This window comes from Scatophagus argus, chromosome 15, assembly GCF_020382885.2.
Source record: "Scatophagus argus isolate fScaArg1 chromosome 15, fScaArg1.pri, whole genome shotgun sequence".
In the NCBI taxonomy this organism is placed as follows: Eukaryota; Metazoa; Chordata; class Actinopteri; family Scatophagidae; genus Scatophagus; species Scatophagus argus.
Window position 1 is genome coordinate 19,415,006 of NC_058507.1, and position 27,570 is coordinate 19,442,575.

Sequence of the window (27,570 nt, forward strand, 5' to 3'; positions counted from 1 at the left end):
CAAACTTTTTCATACCACTGTACATGCCAATTTCGGAATGTCTGCATTGTGCCTAAAGGTTTGAATGGTTCAGTTGTTTTCTTTTCTTTTTTCTTTTTTTTTTTTTTAAACCGGACCTACCATCCATGTCCAAACATTGGCTTTAAATGAAATTAGTGAAGTGAAAAAAAATGGATGTGTCCATTCGCACACATATATTTCACATTAGATATAAAATATTTTCTGTGATTCCAACTGAAATGGAACACAAAAGGTGATGGTGGAGATTCTGCAGAGTTTATTAGTATGCAGAAAGCCTGTTAGTGTCTAAGGACCTCGTTATGGGCCTTGTTGGAAATAATGACCTGTGGACAGGAAGTTTCTGGCCTTAACAAGGGCTCAGCAACACACTGATTTTACAGAGAATAACAAGCCTTCGTCACAAAGCCTGCGTCACCTCACACTACCTACGTTCTCATTAGAAATACTGTCAACTCCCATCTGTGTCATCTTCACTGAATTGTTTACGTGTTCATCAGTTGGAAATGACAAACCAATACTAAACCAGTGACCAAATCCGGGAGAAATGTGGTTGGATTGTGGTATTTGCTGGTTATTGAGGAATTCAGACTTTAAATTTGTTGACATGAGGGGTGTCATGATATACCTTTATTGGCAATAACCATGATATTTAAAAATGAAATATTGATATCATGTTAATAATGCACATATTATTAACATGATACTGTATCATAATCCAGTGCATGTTAGACCTTTATGATCTTTTGTTTAATCAGTTTATCTGATTGCTTTCACTGTTCATTAGGTGTAACAGTTGCTTTTGTATAGTTATGGCCACAGAGTTTCTTTCCAGCTCCCTACACTTTTGAGTGTAATTTGCCAAAAAGAAACACAACACACAATAAAGGAAAAAAGATGAGTTTGACCAATAGTAGTATTATATTATTTTTTAACTTTATACAGATATTGTGGTAATGTTGTTGTTGTGAATCCTTTTGGCCTTGATAAATGTGTAGTCAAAATCTGATATGACAGCCCTATAGTTGACAGCACTATCATCAGTATGGAACAGTAGTACTGTCCATTGCTGCATGATATAGATACGGTAAAGGGGAAGAAATGAGCAGTCAGGTTCAATAGGCTGAACTTTACCGTACAGAGTAGAAAGCAAAAGATGCTGAGAAAACCTCTGCTTTTATCACAGGGTTAGGAATTTCGTATGCTTTTAACTACCGTAGTTTGTATGACTTATTATCTATGTCTAAAGTCAAAGGTCTTTATGATTACTCTAGGTGTTACCTATTGTTGGTGTCCTGCTGGTCTATAATCCATGTTCTGGTCTATCAGCTGTCCTATTTTCAACTGACACACTTACAGATTGTCAAGATTTTAACTGATGAGGGCTTGAAAAATCAAGTCCCCAGGTTAATGTTAACAAAGTCAGTGAATGCAGTTCCCTCGATATCCATTTCACTTCAACAGAGAGCTATACTCTTGAATACACTTTCATGTTATAATATGCCCAAACAGTATTCATTTTCCACTTAATTTCAGACAGTTTACTGTGCAGTGAAAAGCCAAGGCCTCCGTAATTGTATACTGTGTTGCCATGCAAATGACAAAGGAGAAAGACGTGTCCAACAGCAGTCCAGACAAAAGTGTCCTCATAGAGCTTTGTCATTTCACTGCTGCGGACAGAAAAAAGAGGCAGCTGTGGCTTTTCTGTCCTCCTTTTTTCCTTTCCATCCATCATTTCTTTCTCATCTTTGTTTCCCCAATACCAAAGAATAGTGCAGTCTTGGTTGTTGTCTTTTTTGTTTTCTAATAAGGTTCTTTATAAAAGGTAGTCAAGTTATAACTAATGGCAGTTAATGATTAATACATTTATTAACGAATTTAGCATTAACACTGTTCTAAATGTTTGTAATACAATAAATATAATAAATGCTTTATGAGTTCTTAGCAAATGGGTCTTTGGTCTAAACCTCTGAAGCTGTTTTTCAAAGGTGCAGTCATGAAGAGTTTTCAAAATCTGCCAAGACAAGATCTGGGTTTATTAACGTCTTAAAACTGATCTGTGGGTTAATATTTGATACTGGAATCCTTTTGTGAGATCTCTATATACTGTCCAAACATTGCTAAGCTCAGCTCTCTGTTTTGAAATGTCTTAAACAAGAATCAGTGTTAGCAAATTGTAAAAGCCAGTTTATTTACAATACAATCAATATATCAATAGTATTAATATACAGAAGACAAATGTAGGATGAAACCCCTTGATGCTTATGAGAGATTAAAAAGCTTTGGTCCATAAAGCTGCTACCATACCTGTGATCTTTATAAAATGCTGCAAATGACTTCCTACCTCATTAAACATTTTTTATAGCAGCTGTTTTTTTTTCCACAAAGTAATAGTGATCTAACTGCTTAGGACCTTTATATCCAAATTTCAGTTAAATCCTGTTTGTATAGTCCTGAATGAAACAATCTGTAACCTAACAGTCTACCAGTTTGAAGCAGACATCTTGAACATCAGAAAGAGTAACATGAAGTATCAGTATAAACAGTATAAACATGATCATATATGTGCATGTTAGAATTACATGTATTTTTACATTTCATAAAACCACATCCTCCTGCAGTCCCTGGGGTTCCAGACCCCATGTTGGAACACAAAATCTGTCTTTAAATCTGTCTTGTTTTCGTTGGTCACTGCTCCCTTTGGTGGCATTAGACCAGTCAGAGACTTAAACTGAAATACAACTAATCTAAAACAAGGGAGTCATATAACACATTTCATCACATGCAATAGTTTGTCATGTCATGCATGCACTAATCCACAACAATTTTAATTAGATCAATATTTCCAAAGAGACCTGAGATTTAAAGACTTTCCTTAATTTTGTTCCTCTCATCTTTATGAATCAGTACTTTGTTGATGCAGTTGTCACAATGATGTAGTTACATTAGCAATACGGTCACAGCCGATGTGATGCTCAAGGAGTTACAAGCTAATCAAGCTGTCCTCTTCTGTCTCTGACTCCACAGTATCAACAGCTTCTATCTCAGCAGGGAAAAAGCTTTCTGTGGGTGGAGATGGGGGCGGGTCAGTGGGGCAGTTGCGGACCCTCTGGTTGTTGGGTTGGTCAATGGGGTGATAGACAAAGCAGTAGTCTCCAGGCAGACAACTGTTCTTAACACTGACAGCCAGCTCTGTAGGGGCCAGGGGCCGGTGAACACCGTCTCTGTACACACTGAGCATGTAGGAGTCTGTAGTATAGAAACAAGGAGTTATGACATTACTGTGAGAGGAAGAATAATTAAGTGATAATGTAATCATAGTGCCATAGCAACCCCATACAAAGCACAGATTCTTGACACCAGCAGACTTGATCTCTACTCAAACATGACTTGTTTCTAGTACTGAGTATAAGCAGTAACACTTGGACAGTTCCCGAGTTGTTACATACTGACTTTTTGGATTGGCAGCCATTGGACAACCTGGGAATGAGACTGCACCAGCATTTGTCTTTCTCCAGAATAACTTACTGGAGTGTTTACCAACAGCAACCAACATATCCTGCAAAGTATGCCTTTAAGTATCGAACAGGAGTCAGCATATGGTTAGCTTAGTTCAGCATACAGACTGGAAGCAGACATAAACCGCAAGCCTGGCTCTCCCCATAAGATACCTACCAGCACCTGCAATTCAACACTTAACATTTTGACCTTGGAGGAAGCTATGTGCTATACTAGTTTCTTGATAAACAACAAACTTCACCCACTGTTTTGTGGACTATTGTTTTGAAGCCCCATGTGTGGCAATATGGCCCAGCACCATCTTGATGTTTTGGAGCCAGAAGGGACTACATTTAGATGGTGGTGCTGTGCTGGTGCATAAACTCATGAGGAAACTGTTTACTGAGGTAATAAATTAGAATCATTATCTCACCTTACACACAAACTGACTTCTTTTTGCAACCAGTGGAGTCGCCCCCTTCTGACCATTAGAAAGAATGCAGGTTTAAGGCATTCTGAATTGCCTTAACTTTTTCAAACCTGGAAGCTTCATCTGCTTATTATATACAGTATAGTGTATGGCTGTGATAATTTTCAAACAGAAGCAGGGTAACTGCTTCCAGTGTTTATGCTAAGCTAGGCTGACCATGTCACCTTACTCCACTTATTTATCAACCCATAATTTTAGTTTTATCTAGACTCTATTATAGTCTAAACTATTTTATTTTATTCTTATTCTTTTCCAACATTGCTTTTGTTATTTTTGAACCTTCCATTCATTGCTTTTGCTATCAGTTATCTAACATGCATCATTTACCGTGTTCAAAGCGTGCAGCACACTGTTCAGTAAGCTGCTGGATTGTCGTTGTGGGAAGGACACCAAGAGTTTTGGGGTTGGTCCCAATCTCAGGACAACACACTGTGAGGAAGTCCTAGGCAACAAACATACACAATAATTTATATCAAAGGTGAATGTATGTGTGTGTGAATATTTGCAGTCACTTTGACTTTTCTGTTTCCAGTTTTCTCTTTTTAAATATACACAATATACATACACTATACCCTTTACATTGTGCATCTATCAGTGTGTTTTCTCATTTGTTCAATTGTAAATATTTGTTATTGAGTATTGCCTTTCATTATATTGTGCTTTGAATGCATAACAGGAATGAAAGCACCAAATCATCAGTGTCTTTTTCATCATGCAATTAACATATGACTTTTTTTGACATTGCTGACACCACCTTGTGTCTGTGTGTGATTATGTGTGTGTGTACCCGAACAGATCCTTGGGCCATACGCTCCTGGTTGAGCGTGCGCCGCCTCTCCCAGCGGTGGATAGAGTCCTGAACTTCTCTGCTGAGCTGCCGTGTTGCTGACCTCTGCTGGTCAAAATTCTTAATGTGCTCCACAGCTCCGTAGGTGGTGGTCAGATAATAGGACCCTACACAGATGTACACATACTTCAGTCAGGTAATACACACATCAGTACATCACAGAAACAATAAATTGTATGTATCGATCTGTGTGTATACCTTCTCCTAGTGCTAAGGACGGGTCCATCAACTCCATCATGTATTCAACATCCAGCTGCAGGTTGGACAGATTAGATCTAGCAAGGACGTACATCATTACAGGCAGGAAGTCATCAGCACCATGGACCCGCCCTAAACACAAACACACACACACACACACACACACACACACACACACACACACAAACATAAATATTTTGAGTAAACTCCAGAGGAAATATTTTAATTTGAGGTGGAACAGTTGATACAGTGCATTTATTCATGGCACACTGAAAGTAGTCTCCTTTTTAGTTCTTTTTATACAGACTGGTAACCACATAGTTCAGAGTAAGTCTAAAAACAGCAGAGGGTATTATTTTGTCCCAATGTACAATATATATATATATATATTTTAATATGACCCGTTCAGAAATGCTAAGAATAAAGTTCCTTTCTGGAATTATGATTTTTGGTGAGTGTGGAGAGGTCTCTGAAACACCACCAAGTGGCCACAGTTGGCCATGATCAAATAGTTGCACACTGAATTTTCTTCTTTCTTTCTTAATTTTTTTTTACGCTACAGACAACATCATTAGGTGACCTGTCTGGGAATGGGAATGAGGAAGACAAGCCCTCAGGAGCAGTGTTGGCTTGCCTGTGAGGAGACTTTGGCCTAATGACATCACCCAGTGTACTCACCAGGTTAGCTATTACACCTTACACCAACAGGGACTGTAATGACACTGCATTCTGAACACACAGACAGCTCTGCAGCTGTAACAGCCTCCACTCTGCAGCTGTAACAGCCTTTTGGGAAGGCTTTCCATGAGATTTTGGAGTGTTTCTGTGGTAAATTTTGATCATTCATGCAGTAGAGCATTTGTGAATTCAGGCACTGATGTTGGACGAAAAGGTCCGACTCACAGTCTCCGTTCCAGTTCATTCCAAAGGTGTTGAGGTCAGGGCTCTGCCAGTCAAGTTTTTCCACACCAAACTCATCAAACCAAGTCTCTAAGAACCTTTGCTTTGTGCACTGGGGCACAGTCATACTGGAATAGAAAAGGGTCTTCCCCAAACTGTTGCCACAAAGTTGGAAGCATAGCATTTACCAAAATGTCTGGGTTTGCTGAAGCTTTACAATTTCCCTTCACTGGAAGTAAGGGGCCTGAAAAACAGCCCCATAAAGAGGTGTGTCTGGATACTTTTGTCTATATAGTGTACATGTAGATATATGGAATGCTAGCTTGAAACATGGCATCCATTTCTATTAATACACTCATGGAACACAAACAGAAAAATGGCAAACGTGTCTCCTGATCAGGTATGGTGTGCTTACTCCTTGATTAACTTTTGTGAACAAAAGAAGGGAAAATAAAGAAAACATCTTAGAAAATATTTCACCATTGCTCAAAGAATCTGACCTGGACTGCTGACAGACATGGAGTCGTAGATGATCTTGCAGGCCTTTAGCAACAGCTCGATCTTTTTCTGTGGTGAATACTCCAGGTGGAGGTTGTTCAGTTTGATGCTGATCTTCTCCATAGCAGATGCCTCAGGGACAGCAGTGGTTATACCTAGTGCTGTGGTGGTGCTGCCCAGGACAACAGACTGACACACAGCACCACAACATCAGCATCACAACTGCTACTGCTGTTACTGTTTCCATGAATATAAATAAAACAGTATGGAAAACCCTGCTGTTTATTCTGGCATCATTTTGGCTACAGTGTTTGTGACACTCTTATGTAAACAAACGTGTCAACCCAATAGGCAATATACTGAGGTCAGCAAAAATCATTGAGGTGATGACCATATATTGTATGATAAGAGGATCACACATCACACACATGGTCCAGTCCTACCTGGTTCTGCGCCAGTTGTTTCAGGCTGCTGTTGCTGGTGTGCAGTTTCTCCAGACTCTGGTAAATTGGCTCCCTCAGTGGCTTCAGTACACTCTTACACAGAGCAGCTTCTACTATGCTCTCTGCAGGGAGGCACACATGCATGAAGCAATCAACATGCTTTCTAATTTTCCTTCCCTAATTACACTTTGAAAATGACCATATTGTTGAACCACTGCTGTATGGGCTTCACATATCCTGTCACTACTGCTGGGCTGATCTATCGGATTAGGTTGGATTACAATAAACTTAGAACTTGATTACTAAATTACTAAACTTAAATTACTACTTATGACACAACATGTTTAAATGATGATATAGGAAAATCTGTGTAAAAGTTACCCAGTTTGTCTTGCGCATATTGATGCTGTTGCTCCAGCATGCTTTGTAGCTCTGTACTCTGCAGGAGATAACTCTTCAGTTGAGTCATCATCTGCCTGATCTCCTGTAACAGCTCAGTGGAGGAGGAGTGATTCGACATGGTCTCCAAGGTGAACGCACGGTGCTCTTTTACCTAAACACAAAGTATGTACACTATAAACTCAATTCAGTTTCACTTTTAAACTACTTGGACACAAAATCTAAAACATTTGGGGATCTTTTTCCCTCAGCGTACTCACCAGGTTACCAAAGTAGCTCAGGGGGTCCCTGGCTAGCTCTACAATGCGCTGCGTGAGACGACGGTCATGGCTGATGAGGCCGGTGAGGACTGTGGACAGGCGATAGCGGGCTCGGTCCAACATAACGGTGGTGGGGGTTCTCCTTACTGCTACCTTGGGGCTGCGGCTCTCTGCAAGGCGACTGGTAAGAAATATGAAGTCTTTTTCTTTATCTCTTATACGTCTTACATTTAAAAGTAAGCCTCTCCACTGCAGTGTCTGAATCAGTGTCCTTGAGACACATAATGCCTTTCAAAAACATTCAAATACAGAAACTTCGGTAAATTTTGACTCATGACTTTGAATCCTTTGACTGATATTGTGGTACCAAGTGATTTTGAGGACACACATTTGCATGTATGGCTCAAAACATTTTGATGATTTGGCCTACATGTATGTTGTACATGAGTGTCCTGAAAAAGGCTGAGACTTTATGTACTCTGTCACACACTGGTTCTGTTTAATGCAGTTTGTTTGTTGATATGAAATAGGAAGTACTTTGATACACATCAAGAAATAATTCAACTGTTTTGCAATATGCTATGAATATTACTGTTCCCAAAAACATAGTTGAGGCTATATAAGTAAAATGATGCTCCTTGATGCGTCATTTTACACAATCAGTTAAACAGAGATGACTTATCATGAGTGCTTAGAGGAGTTTTTTAACTGTGCATCATCCTGTGCTGTAGAGAGATTTGGTATACCACAAGTCTCTGCTTTAGAAGCCTTCTTCCTCTTAAGGTCTGGGTCAGTGTGTCAGAGTGTAAACCAAATTAGCAGCTCTGATCTTACATTTTAACACATATAATGCAGACAACACACTATATACAGTAAAACAAGCTTTCTGTCGTCTACATGCATCATTCAGTGGCGACAATGCTGACTAAACATGCAGCTTTGGCATCATTCCTTTAGCAAGTGACATTATCAAGTGCATATTTAGAAGCCATTTACAGCATTCTTGTTTTCTAAATGAATGGATCATGTGAAAATTGCTTGGCAGGTAAGGTAGAGCAAGTATCTGGTACAGATATAGATAGATTTTGCAGTACAAGTACAAACATATTGTTAAGTGAAGCGTGTATATCTGTACTTTTGCTGAAGGAGAATCCTCATTGGGTCACTGATTGAAGTTAATCCATTCAAGATTATTAAAAAACCTGTTCTATAGCACTAATAGTCTTCTAATAAATAAAGCAACTTCTGATCAATTTAGGGCTTGTATTAACAACTTCCAGTTAGTCCTACATAGTAGTTCATTTTTGTTGTTGCTTGGATGGATACAGATAATGGCAAACTCTCCCAACACCACTGACAGGTGTAGCAACAGGGAATCAGGCCTTTGCCTCTTTAGCCATCCAACCAGTCCAGACCTACTTGTGGTTTTGCTCCTGTTCTTGGTTCAGCTCTCCTTCTTCTTCTGTGCTGCTGGTAGAGCATGAGTCGGGGTCGGTTCCTATCACAGCTCCCCCCTGTGGTGAATACAGTGACACATCTGGCCGCCGTGCCGGTGATTGGGGGGGCACTCTCACCCCAGCACTCTGACTGACTCCCCCAGCCTGGTTGGGGCACACAGCTGAGTCTGGGGAACATGGTTTCCTTCTCGGCGGAGGCACTGGACGGGACGGTTTCTTCACTAATGGTGGACACTGGGAGCTGGGTTTTTGTTTGATATCCTCTTTATCCATTTTTATCTCTTTTTCCTGCTTTTCATTCTCTTTGACTGTCTCTTCTCTGTCCTTTTTTACCTCCTCCTCTTGAAGTTGGCTGCTGTTCTCTTGGTCAGCCGCCTCACCCAGGAGACCCGAATTACTTCCTGTTTTATCCTCTCCTCTCTCTCCTCCCCTCTCTCTCTCACTTCTCTTTGCAGGAGTTTGTCCCTTCTCTCTCTCCCTCCCTTCTCCTACATCTCGGTCAGTGCTTTTCCTGGAGGAGGTGCGACAGAGAGGAGCAGGAGGCAGAGGGGGAGCGGCTCGGCTCTGCAGGGGGACAGGAGGCCTCGACGGAGGAGGTGATGTTGACATTGACTTCCTCTCTTCTCTCTCGCCTACTCCTCCCCTTCCTTCCTCTTTTCTGTTAGCTGCTGTGTTTACAGAAGATGAAGTGTGAGGTGATGGAGGAGAGGAGAAGAGGAGGCCCATCCCAGACCCTGAGCTCAGGCTGGGGGGTCGGGGTGGAGGGCGCTTGTATTTTATTTCTTGGTTATATGTGGCTTTAGTCAGACCTTTGACCTCTGGGCTGACTTTCTGTGGCGCTTCTCCATTCTCCAGGGACGAGGTGGTGTTTTGATTGGTGATCATATCAAGCTTAGAGGAAGAGGGCTGATTCAGGTCTTTGTTGGGACTCTCCTCCACGGTTACTGGGTTGACATATAAGTAAAGTCTGCTGTGGTTCTGATCCAAGTGCATGTCCTGGTTCGTTGTCTGCTGGTTCAGATTAGACATCCAAAAATCTGCAACACATGCAGTCCAAGTAAAAAAAAAAAAGCTTTTTTCCCAACTCATTTATCAGATTCATCACTCAGTTAATTTATGTTGATAATGTTGTGTGTTTTGTTTTCCTATTGTCGTCTACCTCACATTATTTGAAAATGATGTGCTCAGTGCAGTGACTTATTAGAATCTTTTGGAGACTCTATGATGTCACTTTGCCTGGCACAAGCCACCAGGAAGAGCGCTGGGCTTTGAAGCCAATTTGACCTAGTGGCCAAACAGTGTACTTACAACATCACATGATGCAAAAGTGCCCACAAGACCATAAGTTTCCATAAGCTTACATTGCAGAAGAAGCAGCTGTAAAATATACTGGTGGCTTTTGTTTCCTTTGGACAGAGCGGGCAAGCTGTTTCCCTTTGCTTTCAGCCTTTATGCTAAGCAAAGCTAATCATCCCATGATTGTAGCTTCATATTTGACAAAAAGATCTGACAGATTCTGGTTAGATATAACTCTTTCTTGAATTTGAGTACACATATGTCCGAAATATTCCTTCAAGGATACATGTTTAGAAAGCTGAAATATATTACAGGGGACACTGTTGCTGTTTTCTGCTCTTTGCTACAGCAGTGAAACAACTTCAGTGCACTAATGAATATGATGAATGAATATGTTAATATGATTACCTACCTGCACCCATAGCAGAGATGACCTCTAGCTCCTCTCTCGTAGCTGACGTGGTAATGGCCTGGGGTAACCTCAGAGGGATATCCAGGATGTCCCTGATTGTTGGATTCAATTATATATTGCCAGCATTAAATGTAATCAGGGAGATTTAATAATATAAATTTGTTTGTGGTTTTGTGTGTGTGTATTCCTGTAGTTGTGGGGATAAAAATCTGTTCACAGTCACATTATGAGGACCCGCCTTACTTATCGGGACAAAAGACGAGTCTCCACAATGCAAATCATTAAATATTAGGGTGAAGAGTTGCTTTAAGGTTAGGTTGAGGTTAGGGTTAGGATTAGGCAAGTAATGTTTATTGTTATGGTTAGGTGATGACTAGGCCTCCAGGAAATGAATTTAAGTCTATGTAATGTCCCCAAAAGTGATGGAAACAAGGCTCTGTGCGTGTGTGTGCGTGTGCGCACATATTTACGTAACTTTATGGATGTGTACTTTATATATAGACGTGTGTATGTACATGTATGTATGTTTATTTATTGTGCGCATGTGTATGTATATGAAAGTTTACTTTTTAAATCATGTGCATGAGTCCAGCATTACCTTGTGTATGGCTTCACGAGTCTATAGACGTACGCAAGTAAATATTTTTTAACAGGTACACATAGTCGAACATGTTTTTTGTGTGTATTTTGTGTAAATGCAAACTGTATATGCATGTGTTACCTGCTGGTGCAGTAGAAGGAGACCAGTTTGAAAATGTCATCAAAAACCAGACAAGAACCATCTAAGTGGACAACTGAGACAGAAAACAGTTTTAGAATGAATCACTAAATGTATGTTATCTGTGCTCAGCAGCTACATGTTGTATGTCCACTTTTAATGGCAGTTCTGAGAAGCAGAAGTTGTACTTGTATGTAAGACTTACATGTCTTGTATTGCTTGATCATCAGGTTGTTTACAAGCCTTGCACCCTGTTCATCAGGCAGACGTACTGACAGTGTCATGCTATTGTCCTCTTTGCTGTGAATGAGGAAAGCCTGCAAATATCAACATGAGTGGTTAAACCTTTGAGGTCAGAATGGAGAATACATGCGGTAAAATCAGATTTTAGAAATACAGTATCTACAGCCATGATCCTGAAAAAATCTGGGACGCTGTGTAGAGCTTCAGTAAAAACAGAATGCAGTCATATGCAGATGACCTGAATGAATCAAAGTGTTTACAAAGTGTTCCTGAGTCCCTGTATTAATATCCATTATACAGTCATGTGCAGTGGTGAACCTCAGTAGATCTTTGCTTGTTGACTGACCCTTAAGAGGATGTCCCCTTCATACCCAGTCATGATACTATCACCTGTTACCAATGAACCCGTTTACCTGTGAAATGTGTTAAAGGCATCAAATTCAGAATAAGCGTATATTTACAAAAGTCAGTGACCCTGATCGGGTAAAACGATTAGTATTTTTGACCTTTGGAGAGAAGAGTTACCTGTTTCTCCCTGTTTACAGTGTTATGCTAAACTAAAAGTGTCCTTGCTCTACAAACTGAAGGATCATCTACACGATCTACATTAGTCGTGTTTTTCAGTTGTCTCACGTGTTTCCGACAGAACACAAAGTATGCTTTTCTATTTCAAGTTTATTTTCTTAATTTTTAAAATACCTAATTGCAATGTTTGAGTGTTGGGGCTTTAACTGTAATTGTAACTGTAACTGTAACTTGTGAAAAGGAAGCAAATATTTGTTTTCAGCAGAATGTTTAACTATAGGGCGGCACGGTGGTGCAGTGGTTAGCACTGTCGCCTCATAGCAAGAGGGTTCCAGGTTCGAATCCCGGTCTGGGCCCTTCTATGTGGAGTTTGCATGTTCTCCCTGTGTCTGCGTGGGTTTTCTCCGGGTACTCTGGCTTCCTCCCACAATACCAAAAACATGCACATTAGGTTAATTGGCTACTCTAAATTGCCCCTAGGTGTGAGTGTGAGAGTGTGTGGTTGTTTGTCTTTGTGTGTTGACCCTGCGATTGACTGGCGACCAGTCCAGGGTGAACCCCGCCTCTCGCCCGTAGTCAGCTGGGATAGGCTCCAGCCCCCCCGCGACCCTGACGGATAAGCGGTATGGAAAATGGATGGATGGATGTTTAACTATATCTTTAATTTGACCTATCTGGGAAAATTCCTAGGGAAACAATAACTGCTTTGCCTGTATTTTCCAAATAATTTGTACCTAATCAAATTGTTATTTTCAGAAAACTTCCTCAGATATTATAAGGAAATTATGGAACTGTAAAATAAAGTGTCACCTAGTAAGTATTATTTGGACTATTTTCATAGACCAAAATACTTCTAATATTTGGAAAACCTTTTAGCTAATTGTCATAGGACAATCAAGACAAAACATAATTGTGTGTTTAAGTACTGTTTTAAAATCTAATTCAAAGGTTTGGCGTGACGACAGTGTGTAAATATGTGTGTGTGTGTCTCACCCCAGCCGGCTCTTTCTCCAGTATACTTGTGGTTCGGTCTTGGCTGAATCCTTTGGGCTGCCATACTGAGGCGCTTCCAACCAGCCGATCTATAGGACTCAGCAGTGCAGGAATTGAAAAGGAAGGTGTGATGACTGAGGGTGATGATGTTGTTGGGGATAATGGAGGAGGAGTAAAAGGGGAAGTAAGATCAGAAGAGGCCATTGGCTGGAGAGAAAGCGGGGTAGAAGGAGAGACTGGAGTAGGGGAAAGAGGAAGAGGGAGAGACGGGGGAGTAGGGTTGGAAGAGAGAGGAGGAGGAACAGAGGGAGGATTGGATGGGTTAGGCAGAGGTGGTTTGGAGACAGGAGGAAGAGGAGGAGGCAGGGATGGAGGAGTGGATGGAGGTAAAGGAGGACAGGAGGGGACATGGGGGGACTTCACCGCAGGAGGTGGCGGTTTGGGTCGACATGGCCGGGCCGGAGGGAGGGAAGAGGGCAGGGAAGGTGGAGAGAGGGGAGAAGATGGAGGGGTAGAAGCAATAGAGGGGACGGCTGGAGTGTCAAGTGCTCCTGTCAGAGGGCTTGTGTGTCTGTAAAGAAAGAAAAGAGTAAAGGTCAGAGAGGAAAATACACTAACACATGATTTGTTTGTATCAGTTCAGTTTTCTTTCAGAAAGCAGCATCTGCTTGCCTGAACTTGACTCATTTTCCATGACTGTAGAAACACTGACTGGAGTTAAAGTTTACTCTATGTACTGCGTGCAGTTTGTGACACATGATGAGTTTCGTTACTGTGAATAATTGAGCCAGTGTTGAGAAGATCAGGAGCTATCAGTTTGCTTTAAGGAATCTGTTGGATTGTTTGGCATTGTTGCCATGGCACAAAACAGAAAGATGCTCTGCTGTTGCATAGTCTCAGTATGACCTGAGCTTAAAGGATAAAGTTTAGGTCACCTTATTCCACTTTTACTCTCGTTAAATTGTTTTCATTCTGTATTTTTCTTATTGTCATCTATTTACATAAAAAGACCTAAACCAACATAGCTCAACTCTTTCCTCTGTCCTCATCTCTACCCGCTAGCCCACTGGTTACTACTTAAAACATAATTATTTGCCTATTCACACATCCTCGGAGCAGCATTATCATTGATTTGGAGTTGTGTTTCAGCCCACCCATTGACTCCAAGTAATCACTCCTAAATGTTTTGCTCTCCACCAGCTCTATCTTCACCATTGGCGTTGCTATGTTAAGTGGTGTCAGCTGAGCTTTTTCACTGAAAACATCTGCCTTCTGCTACTGGAAGCAACACTAATGAGTGTTGATGAGGTCTTTTCACAAGATATGACAATAAGAAAAATAAACAGCATCCTTGTTCTTATCCGTTAAGTGGTCAAAATGCATATCAGCTGCTTGCTGATATCACTGTTTCTTGTCCTAAAATGCTACACTAATCAGCATGCCAGGGTACAGCATTTCCTACCTTTTGCTGCTGTGAAGCTTGCTGCAGGTGCAGCAGTAAATGCCAACTAGCAACCAACTAACTCTACTCTACCTTCTGACCGTTGAGGTATGGTGGTTTAACCTTAAATAGCTCCGGGATATGACAGCAGCTTTTAGATTCATTTGATCTCAAAGCAGGTTATACTCCAATAAATTCTACAGTATGTTGATATTTACTCAGTTTAACCTTTTGATGTTCAGTCCAAGAAAAAACTATGTAAAAATTATTTTATTTTTATGTTTATTATTTTATTTTTCATGTTAGTGGGCACTAAGAAGAAGAGGGAGAAAACATATTTCTTATTATTATTACTTTAGTTATTTTTTAGCATACCTTGACTGAACGGTAGAGATGGCTCAATATGTCTGATTTAAATTCAACAATTTTCCTGTGAGATATAGTGACTCAAAATGTGTCAAATGCTTGAGCAGACAGCCAAAGGGTTAACAGAGTCAGCTGACATGAAGTGTTTGTGGTTTGTATGAAATACAGGCATTCAATAAGAAAACAATGTGACCACATCAGTGCTGTTCAGACAGCTCGCTTCCCCCTAACGGACATGATTACAGTATATAGTTTTGGGAGTTACAAGTTTTGGGAAAACTGTGTTTCATCACAAGCAGAATGATGTAATATACCGCTTGTGCCCTTTGAGCTTCTGCTCTGTCTCTGTTTATACTTGGTGCTGACGCCTGGGTTGAAGGAGGAGAAAACGCACCACAACAATCAATCCCATGATGCATTACGGTTCCTAAGAGCCAGCAGTGAATCACTGGTGTGAAAGAACAATGAAGATACAGTCTAATACAGTTAGTGTTAGAAGACAGAAAGACACCTTAGGTTACCTACACCTAAGCGAACTTGTATAACCCATAGTTCTAACCTGTAACTTTTTGAAATGTACAACTTTTCATTTCTGCCTCAGCTGCAATACACAATGTATCTGTATTACGGCAGCCTTTCTGACAGCAGTTTTCAGGGCAACCGTTTTGTAAGAAGAAGAACTGAGAAAACATGGACGCTGTTTGTGAAAATATTTGCATGAATAGATAATGGTAGAGGCAAGTGCGGAAAGATTCTTTTGTAATACAGGTGAACCAACTTAACAGCCATGCAGAATGTGGTTGTTAGTTAGGTCATTCTTCTGTGAAGGAATATCCTGTGAAATTGAGGAAGTCACATGACTGCAGAACACACCCCAAGAGTCTTTGTGCCACATGTCATGCTGGCTCACAGGAAGAGGGCTAAATAACTGTTAGGTCAGCTAAATCTGGGATAGCAATAGAAATTACCATTGTCAGTGAACCACTCAGCACAGATGTCATGGACATACTGCAGTTGACTTGTATCTTGTGCATAATATGCTCATATTTACTACTTTTTACTACTATTTACAGTCAAGGAGCATTTGGTTCCAAGGGGTCATAGAGCAATTGTTTAAATTTACCCAATTGCTGTATTTAAGTACACATTATAGATAGCTGTATTTTATTATTAGAGTATTATTTAATGGTTTTACATTCCTAACATATAACAAGCATATAAACTATGATGTATTGTTATGGATTGATCTGCCCAACAATAAAAAGTTCAAATGAAGACAGAAAACAGAAACAGAAAAGAGATACACATTAATGGATCATTAATAACAATTCAACAACACAATACATAATTAAAACAATCAAATCTGCATTATTTTTACTTTTGATACTTTAGTATTTTGGTGATAATACTTAAGTATTTTTCGCCTGTCGATATTTTTGATGCTGAACTTGTAATGGAGTATCTTCATGTTGCAGTACTGATACTTTTACTTGAGTAAAGGATATGAATATTTGTTCCAGCCCTGGCTTTGTTTGACCTAATCTGACCTTTTGGGTAATCACATTGTCTTGACAGTAGACTTGAGGAAAAGCAACACACTGGCTCACACTAGCTCTTCCACAAAATCTCATAATTTTTTTTTTAAACTATAACCTTATTCTTAGAGGAGAGAATGTTTTGAGAGTCAACACTATACTGACAAGTTATATGAAACAACATTTCATTACAGATTCAGTTTTACCAGCTTTGTCATGGTAATTGGCACAAAAGCCAACAAAGTCCAAAAATTGTGACTCTCACATTTTGGCTTAGCATCATTGTTACAACATGGTCTGTAAGTTATACTGTAAAGAGTGTACTATTCTTCTGACTATGGCTGTGTACATTTAAAATCCAAAATGCTTCTAAATGTTCCTTTTCATATGGGCTGTGGCAAATTTCAGCTACTCAAATTCTCCTACACAAGCAGGATCAACTCCACCTGGTATCTCAAAAACTCTGAGAAGATACTGACCTATTTATCAGTCAGTGAGTCATCACATCTGTTTTTCCTGCTCTGGCTGCCTGACTTTCGACCCTCAGCTCCCCCTCCTCTCCACAACAGTTCAAACATCCTCCCCCCGTCGACAGTACAGTTTGTGCACTGTATTTTAACTCAGCTGTATTATCACAGACCCCTCACAAACTCACCCTGTGTCTTTACAAACAACGCTGGCTTCCATCATATTTCCACAGATTGAGTGTCCGACTGCTCTCTCTCACTCTGTCTCTCTGTCTCAGCTCCATCGAAAACTCCGCCTCCTCTCTGCCCCCCTTTTCCTTCCTCCTGTTGAGCAGGACTGAATAAGGAAAAACTGAAAGGCAATGGGAAAATATGTTTCTCTGTGTCAGCCCGCCCCTCTGTTTCTACCTCAACTTCCTGTGCTAATCATCAAGCAGGAAGAGGCCGAGGCTTCGGCCACACTTCCCCTACTTTTTGTCTCTCTTTTTACAAATTCTCTCATGACATCATGCTTTCTTCTACTGCTAACATTCCAGTGTTGCACTAGAGTTAAAGATTTTTTTTATCAGATCTTCTCATCTTTGCTCATTTTTGGATGCTCAAAGCACATGCCTACCAACTTAAAACCTTCTCATATATGTAACGAGACCCTGCTGCTCACACTGTGGCCTGAATATTCAGCAGATGCCTCTTTAGCCTCCTGCTCTCCCCCTCTCCTTCCCTCCCCCCTCCATTCTCCCTTAAAGATTTCCAGATGCTCCCTCCTTCAAACTGTGGAATGTACAACTTCAAGTTTCCCTCAAGCTTCATTCTATTTTGCCCTCCCCCCTTGTTTTTTTTCCTCCTCTCTCCCTGCCTTGTTACTCCTCCCCTTTTTGTGTTCTTGGCTCCTTTTTGTGGTCTTGTCACCTTCTCTCATTTGTTGTGTATTTTAGCCTTCTGCATAAACCAGTTTTAAGGTTGGACTGAAATGTCTGTGCTTTTTCTGAGTTGTCTCTACTTGAGAAGACACTTGTAAGAGCTTACAAATAAAAGCTTAAAAGTATAAACATATGGATATTAATGATATTAATCTGACACTAATGCAAATGTGCTCAGTCAACAAAAGCATGGTGTAAAGGTCACTGTCCCCATTTCAACAGTTCACCACACTTTTTGGATTTTATTTGGAGGCCAACGCCCACAAGCAAAATCCCCCCACTCTTGAAAACCCACGCATGTTAAAGTGCATGGACATGAACATGTGCTCACAGAGACACACACCAAGACACACATGCAGTCACAAAGCACTCAAGCGTGCTGACTGCGCAGCTGCTTCCTGTGAAAATAAAGGTGGTCGTACATGTGAGCTCCTGTCTGCTCAGCTGAATGTGACGACTAAGTATCACCATCAGTGAGTAACCACCGGAGGGAGCTGTGCTACAGAGTAGCAGTAGTGATAGCCATGGTGGTGGACTATTGTAGTGCATCTCATTACACACCATGAAACATGCTTAGTGTTCTTTGAGGCACTGTTTCATCACAGAGCATGTCATCAGGAGGGAACCTGGGTTATTCAGATATCACTGTGGCTCACATAGACCGCTTTATGATACGATGTAGGTATTAATGGTGCAGTCAACATAAATCTGACTCAACAAAAGCCTGACCTAAAAACTGTATTGATTTGTGTCCACTAGGGGGCAGTAAAACTAGCTGAAAACACTGATCAATATTATCAATATATGAAGCTGTTTCGGTTTGTAGTTGTGTTTGCGTCCACCTGATGAAAGTCCAATACTAAATCCAATATTTACTTTCCTTTTAGTTCTGGGGTCAGTTTCAAAAAGCGCATTTACTGATCTTCTGATAAGATAAATCACCATGGCAACAGGTAAATAAAGGGCAGAGCCTCCATTTTAATGCCGTAAGGCTATAAATATAAATGCATGAAAATGCAGACCCTGACATTTATCTAAAAAAAATAAAACAGGAATGGAGAAGGGAGTCAGTAAGTAAACACTGTTAGATTTTATGTAGCACAATCCACTCATTCATGATTTACTAACTTGACTACCTGCTATGAATATGAAATCTTGCAAAAAATGCATAAAAAAACAGCTTAAATTATCCATGTCCTGTTCACCCTAAAAAATCATGATCAAGCAAACTGTCAATAAGCCTGCACTTTCACACATTTGGACTTAAGAACTTGTTGGTCTACAGTTACAGATGAATTTGACTCCTGTGAAATCATCAACATATTAATCTGGATAGCTTTATTATTCAATATGAAGAAGGGGCTTTGGTCTCTACCAACTCATGAGAAACATACCTGTCTCTAGCTGCTTAATACACGACTCACCAGCTAGTCTCTAACTTTGTCTGTCTGGTGTTTGGTGCTGAAATGTACAGTGGATTTATTTTGGGGGTTTTTGTAGATAACAATCTAGCTGCTGCTGCTGAAAATAAGGCTTATGAGAGTAGCGTTTGTAGTTTGCAAAACCAAAACAATGAGCTAAATGATGCTTAAATTGTACAGCTGAGGGGAACTGCATTGTAGGATCATGATTGTCTGTGGGTTCATTGTAACCTGTAACCCTGTTCACTTTACACTTAACTGTCAGCCAGTCCAGTAGGTTTGTTGAACCTTACCAGTCACAGTAAAATAGAGAGTAAAAAGACTAAAAACCTCCTAAAAATCTTTAGATTTCATTCCCATGCACTGTATAGTTACTGTTCTATATTTTACTTGACTTTTCTGTTGGATCTCCGCTCTACTTGGCAAGCCCACTGCACTTACTGTGAAAATGTGATTTGTGTTATTTGTGTCAGTTGCAGGCCACCATATGCTGTGCCAGAAGCCTACTGTGGTGCTTTTGAACCAGTACTTTATCTTTTATCTGCTCTCTGAACACAGCCACTCTTTTCTGTCTTAGCTGAAATAGAGACTGAGCATTTGGTTTAGGTGATTCATTTGTTTACCAGGAGCAGGCTGCAGGATTTGACTGTCTTTCAAAATTCTTTACTGATGACAATAAATGAGGAGCAACCATTGCGTGGAGCAGCTGTCTGTTCATACAGCATGAGTTTTTTGTCCTGATGGAGATAGATACATCTGATGCAGATAATAAAGCTGAGGCCATGTGTCTAGATTTTTTTTTTTTTTCATTTCTACATATTTACACTGAAGAGGGGTGGTGGGTGGTGTTTAGATTACAGCTTACACAGAAAATTGAAAAATGCTTTAAGAAAGACTGTAAAGGTAAAAAAGTTGTTCATTGGAATAAAGAAAATGTTATCATGTACATTGAAAAAGAGAGAGTTTGCAGTCATGCTAGCAGCTGTGTGAGACTGTACTTTGAGCTAAATGCTAATGTAAGCGTGTCTGCATGCTCATAGCATCAGTGCTAACATGTTGATGTTTACTATGTGAACCAACTTAGTTGAGCGTGTTAGCACACAAAACAGCCACTACACACGATGAACAGGTTAGACTTTGTCAGATTAGTATTTAGTCATAAACCAAAGAAGAGGACAAACTGAAATTGCAAGCAGTTGGTTCAAACCATACCATGCATAATATTACAACCTGAGATTGAGCAAAAAATGTCAACTATGATAGCCAGAGAGTATTACAGACTAGCCAAATCATTACAGGTAATTTCAGGTTTATTGATCAGGATCGCCACTCCTGAAACATCTGCCGCTACTAGAAAAATGCAACTAGTCCTTCAAATTAAACAACAATATACACTCTTTGTCACTCTGATGCCCTATCAACTAGATGACATAATTTAGCTGATTCCAAATCATTGGTCAGGACATCAACACAAACAACTTGGTCTTGGGGAATATTGCAGTTTGGATTAGAATAAGTAAATTAAGTTAGAAAAACTTAGGGTCACAGTAATAACCACGTGTTTAAGGTTAGGGGGTGACCATGGTCGTGATTAAAGTGAAACAACACTTACTGTCAGTAGAAAACAGGAAACAAAAGAGCAGTCTCCCAGTTCTCCATCCTCTGTGGACTTTGTGGCTTCAAAACAACACTACCTGCCACAAGAGTCATAATTATCACAGTCACTGGAGGGCTTATCATGCTGTCTTAAAAAAAGACTTGGTCATTTGTTCAAGTATGTAAAATGGGCTGTACTGACATTTTCCTGACAAGCATCTTTCAGTCAAGTGAATACTGACTGTTGTGAACAAAAGTGAAGCAGAATGAAATGGTGAGGCTGGATGGAGGTGGAAAGATGTGAACACAAAATAATCAATGGCAAAGTCATTTTGCATTTTTTTCCCTCAAAAGTCAAAGCTGACTTCTTTTGACCAAGCACTTTCTCTAACCATAACCGGTTAGCTTTATCTCACTAAACATAGTCAAACTTTATCTATGGCAGATCAGGCGTAATATCTGCAGACACACATTGAAGTCTCCATATTATCCTGTATCTTTGTCGTTTGTTTTTTCTAATGAACCACATAAGAAAATTGATTTAAAGTATCATCTTCAGCTTTAGCTTTCTCTAAAGTGAGGCAGGCAATGTTACAGGCCTTAAGCTGTAATAAATTTAGTGGACTAAATAGTACAGATTTCCTTCTGACATGTTGTGATGTAGAATTATCAAAGCCAAATTTGAAATCCTGAGTTGAAGAGTCATGAGATTTACATCATATTATCATATTACAAATAGCAAGAAATTGATAAGCAATACATGAATTTATAAAGTTTCTTGCCATCAACTAAACATTTAATTTTGTCCCCTGTATCCTCTATGTCAAAGTTACATAACAAAATTTTTCACGTTAAGGGGCATTTACATATTTTTTCACTTCTCTTGTTCTCCCAGATGTGGTCTTACCAAACATAACAAGCTCAGCTGTCCAGTGTAGACACAAGACACACTAAGCTGTACACTCTTTCAAGCAAATTCACTGTTTCACAATCTATTTTTTTCCTGTGTTGACTGAGATTTTTCTGCCTGGCTTTGCTTGCCTCTCCCTCTCTCACTTTCTCTTGTCTGTCTTTCTCTCCAACACACACACACACACACAGTCAGTCAGTCAGTCAACACCACTTGGGCTCACACAGTGAACAAGCATAATAAAAAGGAGAGTATGAGTCAGTCACTGTCAATCACACAAGCCATCATGGAAATGACTGGCCCAATTTTAACAAGACTGTGGTGAATGGTACATCTTGCAATTGAAACCCTGCATAAATACCATACAATTTTCATGCTACTTGCCTGTCTTTATATTGATTTCACAGACCTCATTTTAATAAACCCTGACTGTGCAGCCTTTTTGTACAGTAAATCACATGCATTATCTGCTCTAACTCTGCCCACTGCCTTAGCATCAAGTGAACCTAATGTGTCTTGAGATTCCCATGTACACAAGTGATGGTGTAGGAGGGAGTGGGACTACTACAAAGTTTGTTTGTATGCAAATACCTGGGTTTGATTCACATCTGCATCGCATGTAATTGTATGTAACTATGTTATAGTTAAGTTCACAAGTCTTAAACCAAGAGACATGGAGACTTCTTATAACTTTAACCACTCCTTCTACAAATGTACATGGTTTTCACTTCTTGTAGGCATGGCCTATTTGAAATAAACTGCTGTACCTCTGGATCATCTTGTGTAAATGTAATTTGGAAGATAAACACACATAGAAACTACGAGCAATCTCAGAAATAAATTAGATAGATAATTAAAAAAATAACAACACCCTTATATTATTTCACAGCCTATGACCAATTGATTTGATATGACCAAAAGTCATGGCCACCATGAGCCAGTAATATGGTTGTCTATGACAAACATATTGCTGATAAGTAGAAAGAAAGTGCGGTAAGGAAATGCCACTTAGTAGGTGTTCTAGAGCTCATATTCAGTAGACGGAGTTTCCCAGCTGTCATGCAAATGTGGATGTTCAGTATCCTAATCTGAATTTTGAAATCCCTCAAATATTGATAGTTGTATGTGCCTTATTAATCCAGTGTTGGTTGAGTTTTGAATTCAGATGCTGTTCAGAAATTTCTAAATCAATTTACAGGATTGTTCAGTCTTGGCAGATGTATGCAATCTATTATGTTGTGTTTACTGCTGTGTTTTAGTGGATTCCCAAGAGATACATCTCTCAGTGTGTCAATCAAAGAATGTGGGCAGCACTGTCACTTTTTCTTTCTTCCTTTTTTTTGATGAAGTTTGTGTTTGTGTAGATGGCACTCATTTTTCTTGCCCAAACATGGTTGCTGCTTCCTCTGCTGCTGCTCAAGCTAACTGCTCTGTTATTCTATTTCTGTTTGTTCCTCCCAAAATGGGGTAGAAGAGACATCACTGTCTGTTTGCCAGATGATTTAAATCTTGTTACAGCAAAAAGCTAGCTGTTTCATTATTCAGGCAAAATACATACATGATATTACTGATTATCACTTTAACATCTGTTAATGATAACACAGCTGTTAGTGGTCAAAGGATATTGCCCATAACGATGCTTTTCATAATGCTCTGTACAGTATATGAGTATCCATTGTTGCTCCATCTTTCTCTGTCTCTCTCACTCTCCCTGCCGCCTCCACAGTGATGCGTGTTGCATTAACGCTGAGGTGAAGAGTGGGAGGTAGAGGGCAAACTGAGAGGGCTACAAGAGGGATGGAGAGAGAGCCAGAGAAGAAAAGAGTGTGTGGGAGAACCATAGAAACATAGATATGTGGGATAGATGGATAGATAGATAGATAGATAGATAGATAGATAGATAGACACCTCATTTGTTCCTTCATTTCTAAAATGTCTGATGGTGATGATTTCCCAAGGGTAACCCACTCAGGTCAAACTAAATCTAGAAGGGAATGGGAGAAGGGAGAGAGAGAACACAGCATTACAGAGAGATGACAAGTGAGAGAGATGAGATAGAGGAAGGGAGAAAAGAGAAGCAGCTGTAGAGGAGAAGTTGGTCTCTTTGCAGCTCCAAAGCTCTTAAAGCCCTGAAGCTGTGTGGAGAGTAAATGGGAGGAAGAGAGAGAGAGAGAGAGAGGAAGAGAAGGATAGAGCAAGAGGTAGAGGGAGGCTGAATTCTGGAGAAGAAAAGCTAGAAAGGAGAGAGAGTGAAAGGGAGAGGAGGAGGAGGAGGGTGTGCGTTGGTGTGTTGGTTGGCAGAGAGAGAGCGCTTGTCAAAAAAACCTTCCTCTGACAGAAGGCATGATTCACAGCGGAGAGAGAGGGAGAGGGGAGAGAGAAAGGGGGAGAGAGAGAGGGAGACAAGCAACAGAAAAAGAGAAAAACGGCAGAGATAAAGAGAGAGAGAGAAGCGACGGGGCTGAGATGCCGGTAAGAAAAATAGGATGTTGATTTGAGGCAGAATGACAAGACATTACCAGGATGGAACTGAGATGGACGGACGGGATTGACTGACGCCTTTTAATGACTATGACCATGTTGATAAGGTTCTGGCTTTTCTGTTGATTGGGAGAAAATAGAGCAGGTGGCAGCAGCAGTGATGAAAGACAGAAGGAGAGAGGGAGAGAGGATGTTTAAGCATGAAGGTGCACTGAAAAGATAAAGAGATAGCGAGACTAGGAATGGCTCTCAAATATCAATAGGCTCCATTGATGGAGCTTAACTAATTTGTGAGGAAGTCATCACTAATACAGGCAAATTAGACAGTTCTGACTCCTTAATATTATATTTAAGATGGATGTTAGTATGAATACTTCAAGACCACTGTGAAGAACTCTCTAAAGATGTTTTTCGATAAGTGCATGTCAATCTGTTCTTTTCTATTTGTGAGAAAAAGAAGTCTGAATTGAGTTTTCAGAACAGTAAATGGTTTAACTTTGAACTGAAAGTTGGTTCAGCTGTGGTGAAAGTCAGTGTCGTCCTGAGGTTACCAGATTTCTCAGTATGTTTATGTGGTAGATGTCTTCCTTATGAGGGTAAAATCTGTTTTAAATGCCTTTTTCTCTTAACATTAATGACTTCCTGTAAGCTAACGTTTAGAGCTAATCATCATGCTAAATACTGTTGTTATCTCCCACAGAGCTAGAGTTAGCAGGCAAGCTGCTGTAGATGAAGGAGTGTTGGTGGCCTGATTCAAAGGAGGAATGTCAACACCGAACCAAATTTTCATAATTTGACAATTTGACTTTGGCATGTTGAAAAATTCAGCTTCTGTTTTCCCATATTGATGGAGGGAACAGCTTTGAAGGAATATTGACGTCACTTTGACTATTTTTGGCACCAATTTGCATGGGGGGGTTTAAGGCTGCTTGGTACAGGCTGCCGCATTAACATCTCTCCAACTTCAGAATGGTTTGCTGAGTTGTTTCAGGTTTTTATCTTTTGTTGTCTTAGCTATGAAGAGTTTTACACAGTTAAGATGGTCGTATATCTGGATATATTATATGTTTTTAGATATGTTCCACAAAATTGATAAAAACCAACAAAGACTTCAGTATTTAACTTAGTGTTACAGGTGTTAAGCCCATCCTGGGGAGATTTGTAAATCTGAGGTTTTTATCATTTGTTGTCTTGCCTATAAAGAGCCTTCACTCTATTGTGAGAACCGTATATGTAAGATATAACTAAATGAAACTGACCAAGAGGATTAGCCAGGTGGGGTTTCAATATTTAGCTTAAGCTACCTTTTCACAAAGCAGTCTGGTTCTGTTCAGTTCAGTTTGTTACACATGTTTTGGTGTTTGAATAGACAAAATTTGCGTATGGTACCGATAAAACCACTCCATTCCTTCATGTTTTTCAGCTGATATTAGAAGGTGGAGTAAAACACTGCAGCTCACTGATTGGTCAGAGAGAATGTGAGCAACCAGCCTGTCTTTGTCTCTTTCCCATACTTTCGTGTTTTTTCAGCCGTCTTATGGTTTTCTACCAGCAGCCATTGCTCAAGAGAAGCTTGTCTCTTGGTTGTAGTAAATAATCTTGTACCAAGAAAAGAGAATAAACTTTCAATATTCTCTGTTGCATGTGTATGGAAAAATGACGGTTAGCAGGAAGTTGTATAGTTTACAGGGTATCAATTAATAGATATTGCAGCTTCTCTAATAGATTTCCCAATTGGTGGAAAAAGGAAAGGGGTAGTCCCAAAGTCCTTTAGGTTGGTAAAATATATAGGTAAATGATTCATAATTCGTAATTTATATGAAACTGACCAAAGACATTTAGTATTTAGCTCAATGCTTAGCCCATCCCTAGAGGAAAAACGTATACATTATATAGATAAAAGTATCCAGACACATCTTTTTATTGGGCTGTCTTTCAGGAGTTGGGTTAGGCCCCTTACTTGCAGTGAAGGGAAATCTTAATGCTTCAACATACCAAGACATTTTGGTCAATGCTATGCTTCCAACTTTGTGGCAATAGTTTGGGGAAGGCCAAAGGTCAAAGGTCCATGAAGACATGGTTGGATGAGTTTGGTGTGGAAAACCTTGACTGGCCCACACACACCTCATCCAACACCTTTGGGATGAACTGGAACAGACTGGACCTGGAACCTGACCACATCATTTCTGTACTGCATAAATGGGCAAAAATTCCCACAGAAACATTCCAAAATCTTGTGGAAAGCTTTCCCCGAAGAGTGGAAGCTGTTAAAGTTGCAAAGCTGTCTCTGTATTTAGAATGCGATGTCATTAAAATCCTGTTGGTGTAATACTTTTGTCTTAATAGGTAACCTGGTGAGTACATTTTAGGCTTTTATATTTTGTCGTCTTGTGTTTTTCATCCTACATGTTTTGACAGCTGCTGGTATGTTATATGCTCTAAAACAACTTCTACAGTGGAACTAAGCCAACTGGGGTTTCAGTATATATCTTGTTATTTAGCCCATCCTAGGGAGAAAAATATATGTCTACAAAAAAGCACATTTAAAGATTATAGATTGACTTTTATCTAAGTTATTTAAAGTGTAGACATGTTCTATTTCCTAAAATGAAATTAGCCATCTAAGGCCACAGTGTTCAGCTTGTCCTGGGAAGAAAAACACAAAGGGTCTGATTTAAAGAAGATTTAAGACCAACAGTTTTGAAGGTCCATCTGGTTACCCGCTAACCCCTGCACTCTTTTCTGACTTACTGGTAGCCCACTGACGGATGGAGGCCATTTTGTTGGTCCTGTTTGGTCTGAGTATCACTTAACATAAGTGATTGTCATATTCTAGACTGATGAAATAGTTTGCTTCTTTTTGCACAGCTGTTGGGTACTTTTCCTATCAACTGTTTGCGAAGCGCTCTGCATGCACTGTGGGACTGAAATTACAGAGGCACTTCAACAATTTAGCAATGCACTTCTGTTTCACAACAGACAGATTTAAAAAATGAATCAACAAAATTGTATTCTCTAGCATGGGTCAAGCTCCAGATAACACTGGATTTTTATTTATTACCATTATACAACATAAAGTCCACATGAAGCAGAAGAGGTTTTGTTTTCTTTGGCACATTTGCTTTTTTTACATGCTTTTCCTGTAATAAGGGAGGTACTTGCAATGGACATTGGTTGCTATTTATAGTAGCCAATAGCATTAGCTCTGAATGTGAGTTCAGCAAAATATTTTCTCCAT

At 39.9% G+C, this 27,570-nt stretch overlaps 2 protein-coding genes across 4 annotated transcripts in view; one reads left to right on the top strand and one right to left on the bottom strand.

The window, feature by feature from the left end:
* Positions 1-2,184: 2,184 nt before the first annotated feature.
* Positions 2,185-17,701, bottom strand: rin3 (Ras and Rab interactor 3). The gene is made up of 14 exons (XM_046412365.1): positions 17,193-17,701; positions 13,196-13,766; positions 11,640-11,751; positions 11,438-11,510; positions 10,717-10,808; positions 8,971-10,045; positions 7,552-7,732; positions 7,274-7,445; positions 6,893-7,014; positions 6,452-6,638; positions 5,052-5,183; positions 4,794-4,960; positions 4,334-4,448; positions 2,185-3,267 (listed from the first exon to the last, which is right to left on the bottom strand). The coding sequence occupies exons 1-14, from the start codon at positions 17,225-17,227 to the stop codon at positions 3,002-3,004; spliced, it is 3,300 nt and encodes a 1,099-aa protein (XP_046268321.1). The 5' UTR covers positions 17,228-17,701; the 3' UTR covers positions 2,185-3,001.
* Positions 7,602-27,570, top strand: part of LOC124071640 — a 32,957-nt gene continuing 12,988 nt past the window's right edge. For all 3 annotated transcript variants that reach the window (XR_006845353.1, XM_046412363.1, XM_046412364.1), the window contains exon 1: positions 7,602-7,735. The gene's annotated coding sequence lies outside the window, so the exon portion shown is untranslated. The remainder of the gene's footprint in view (positions 7,736-27,570) is intronic.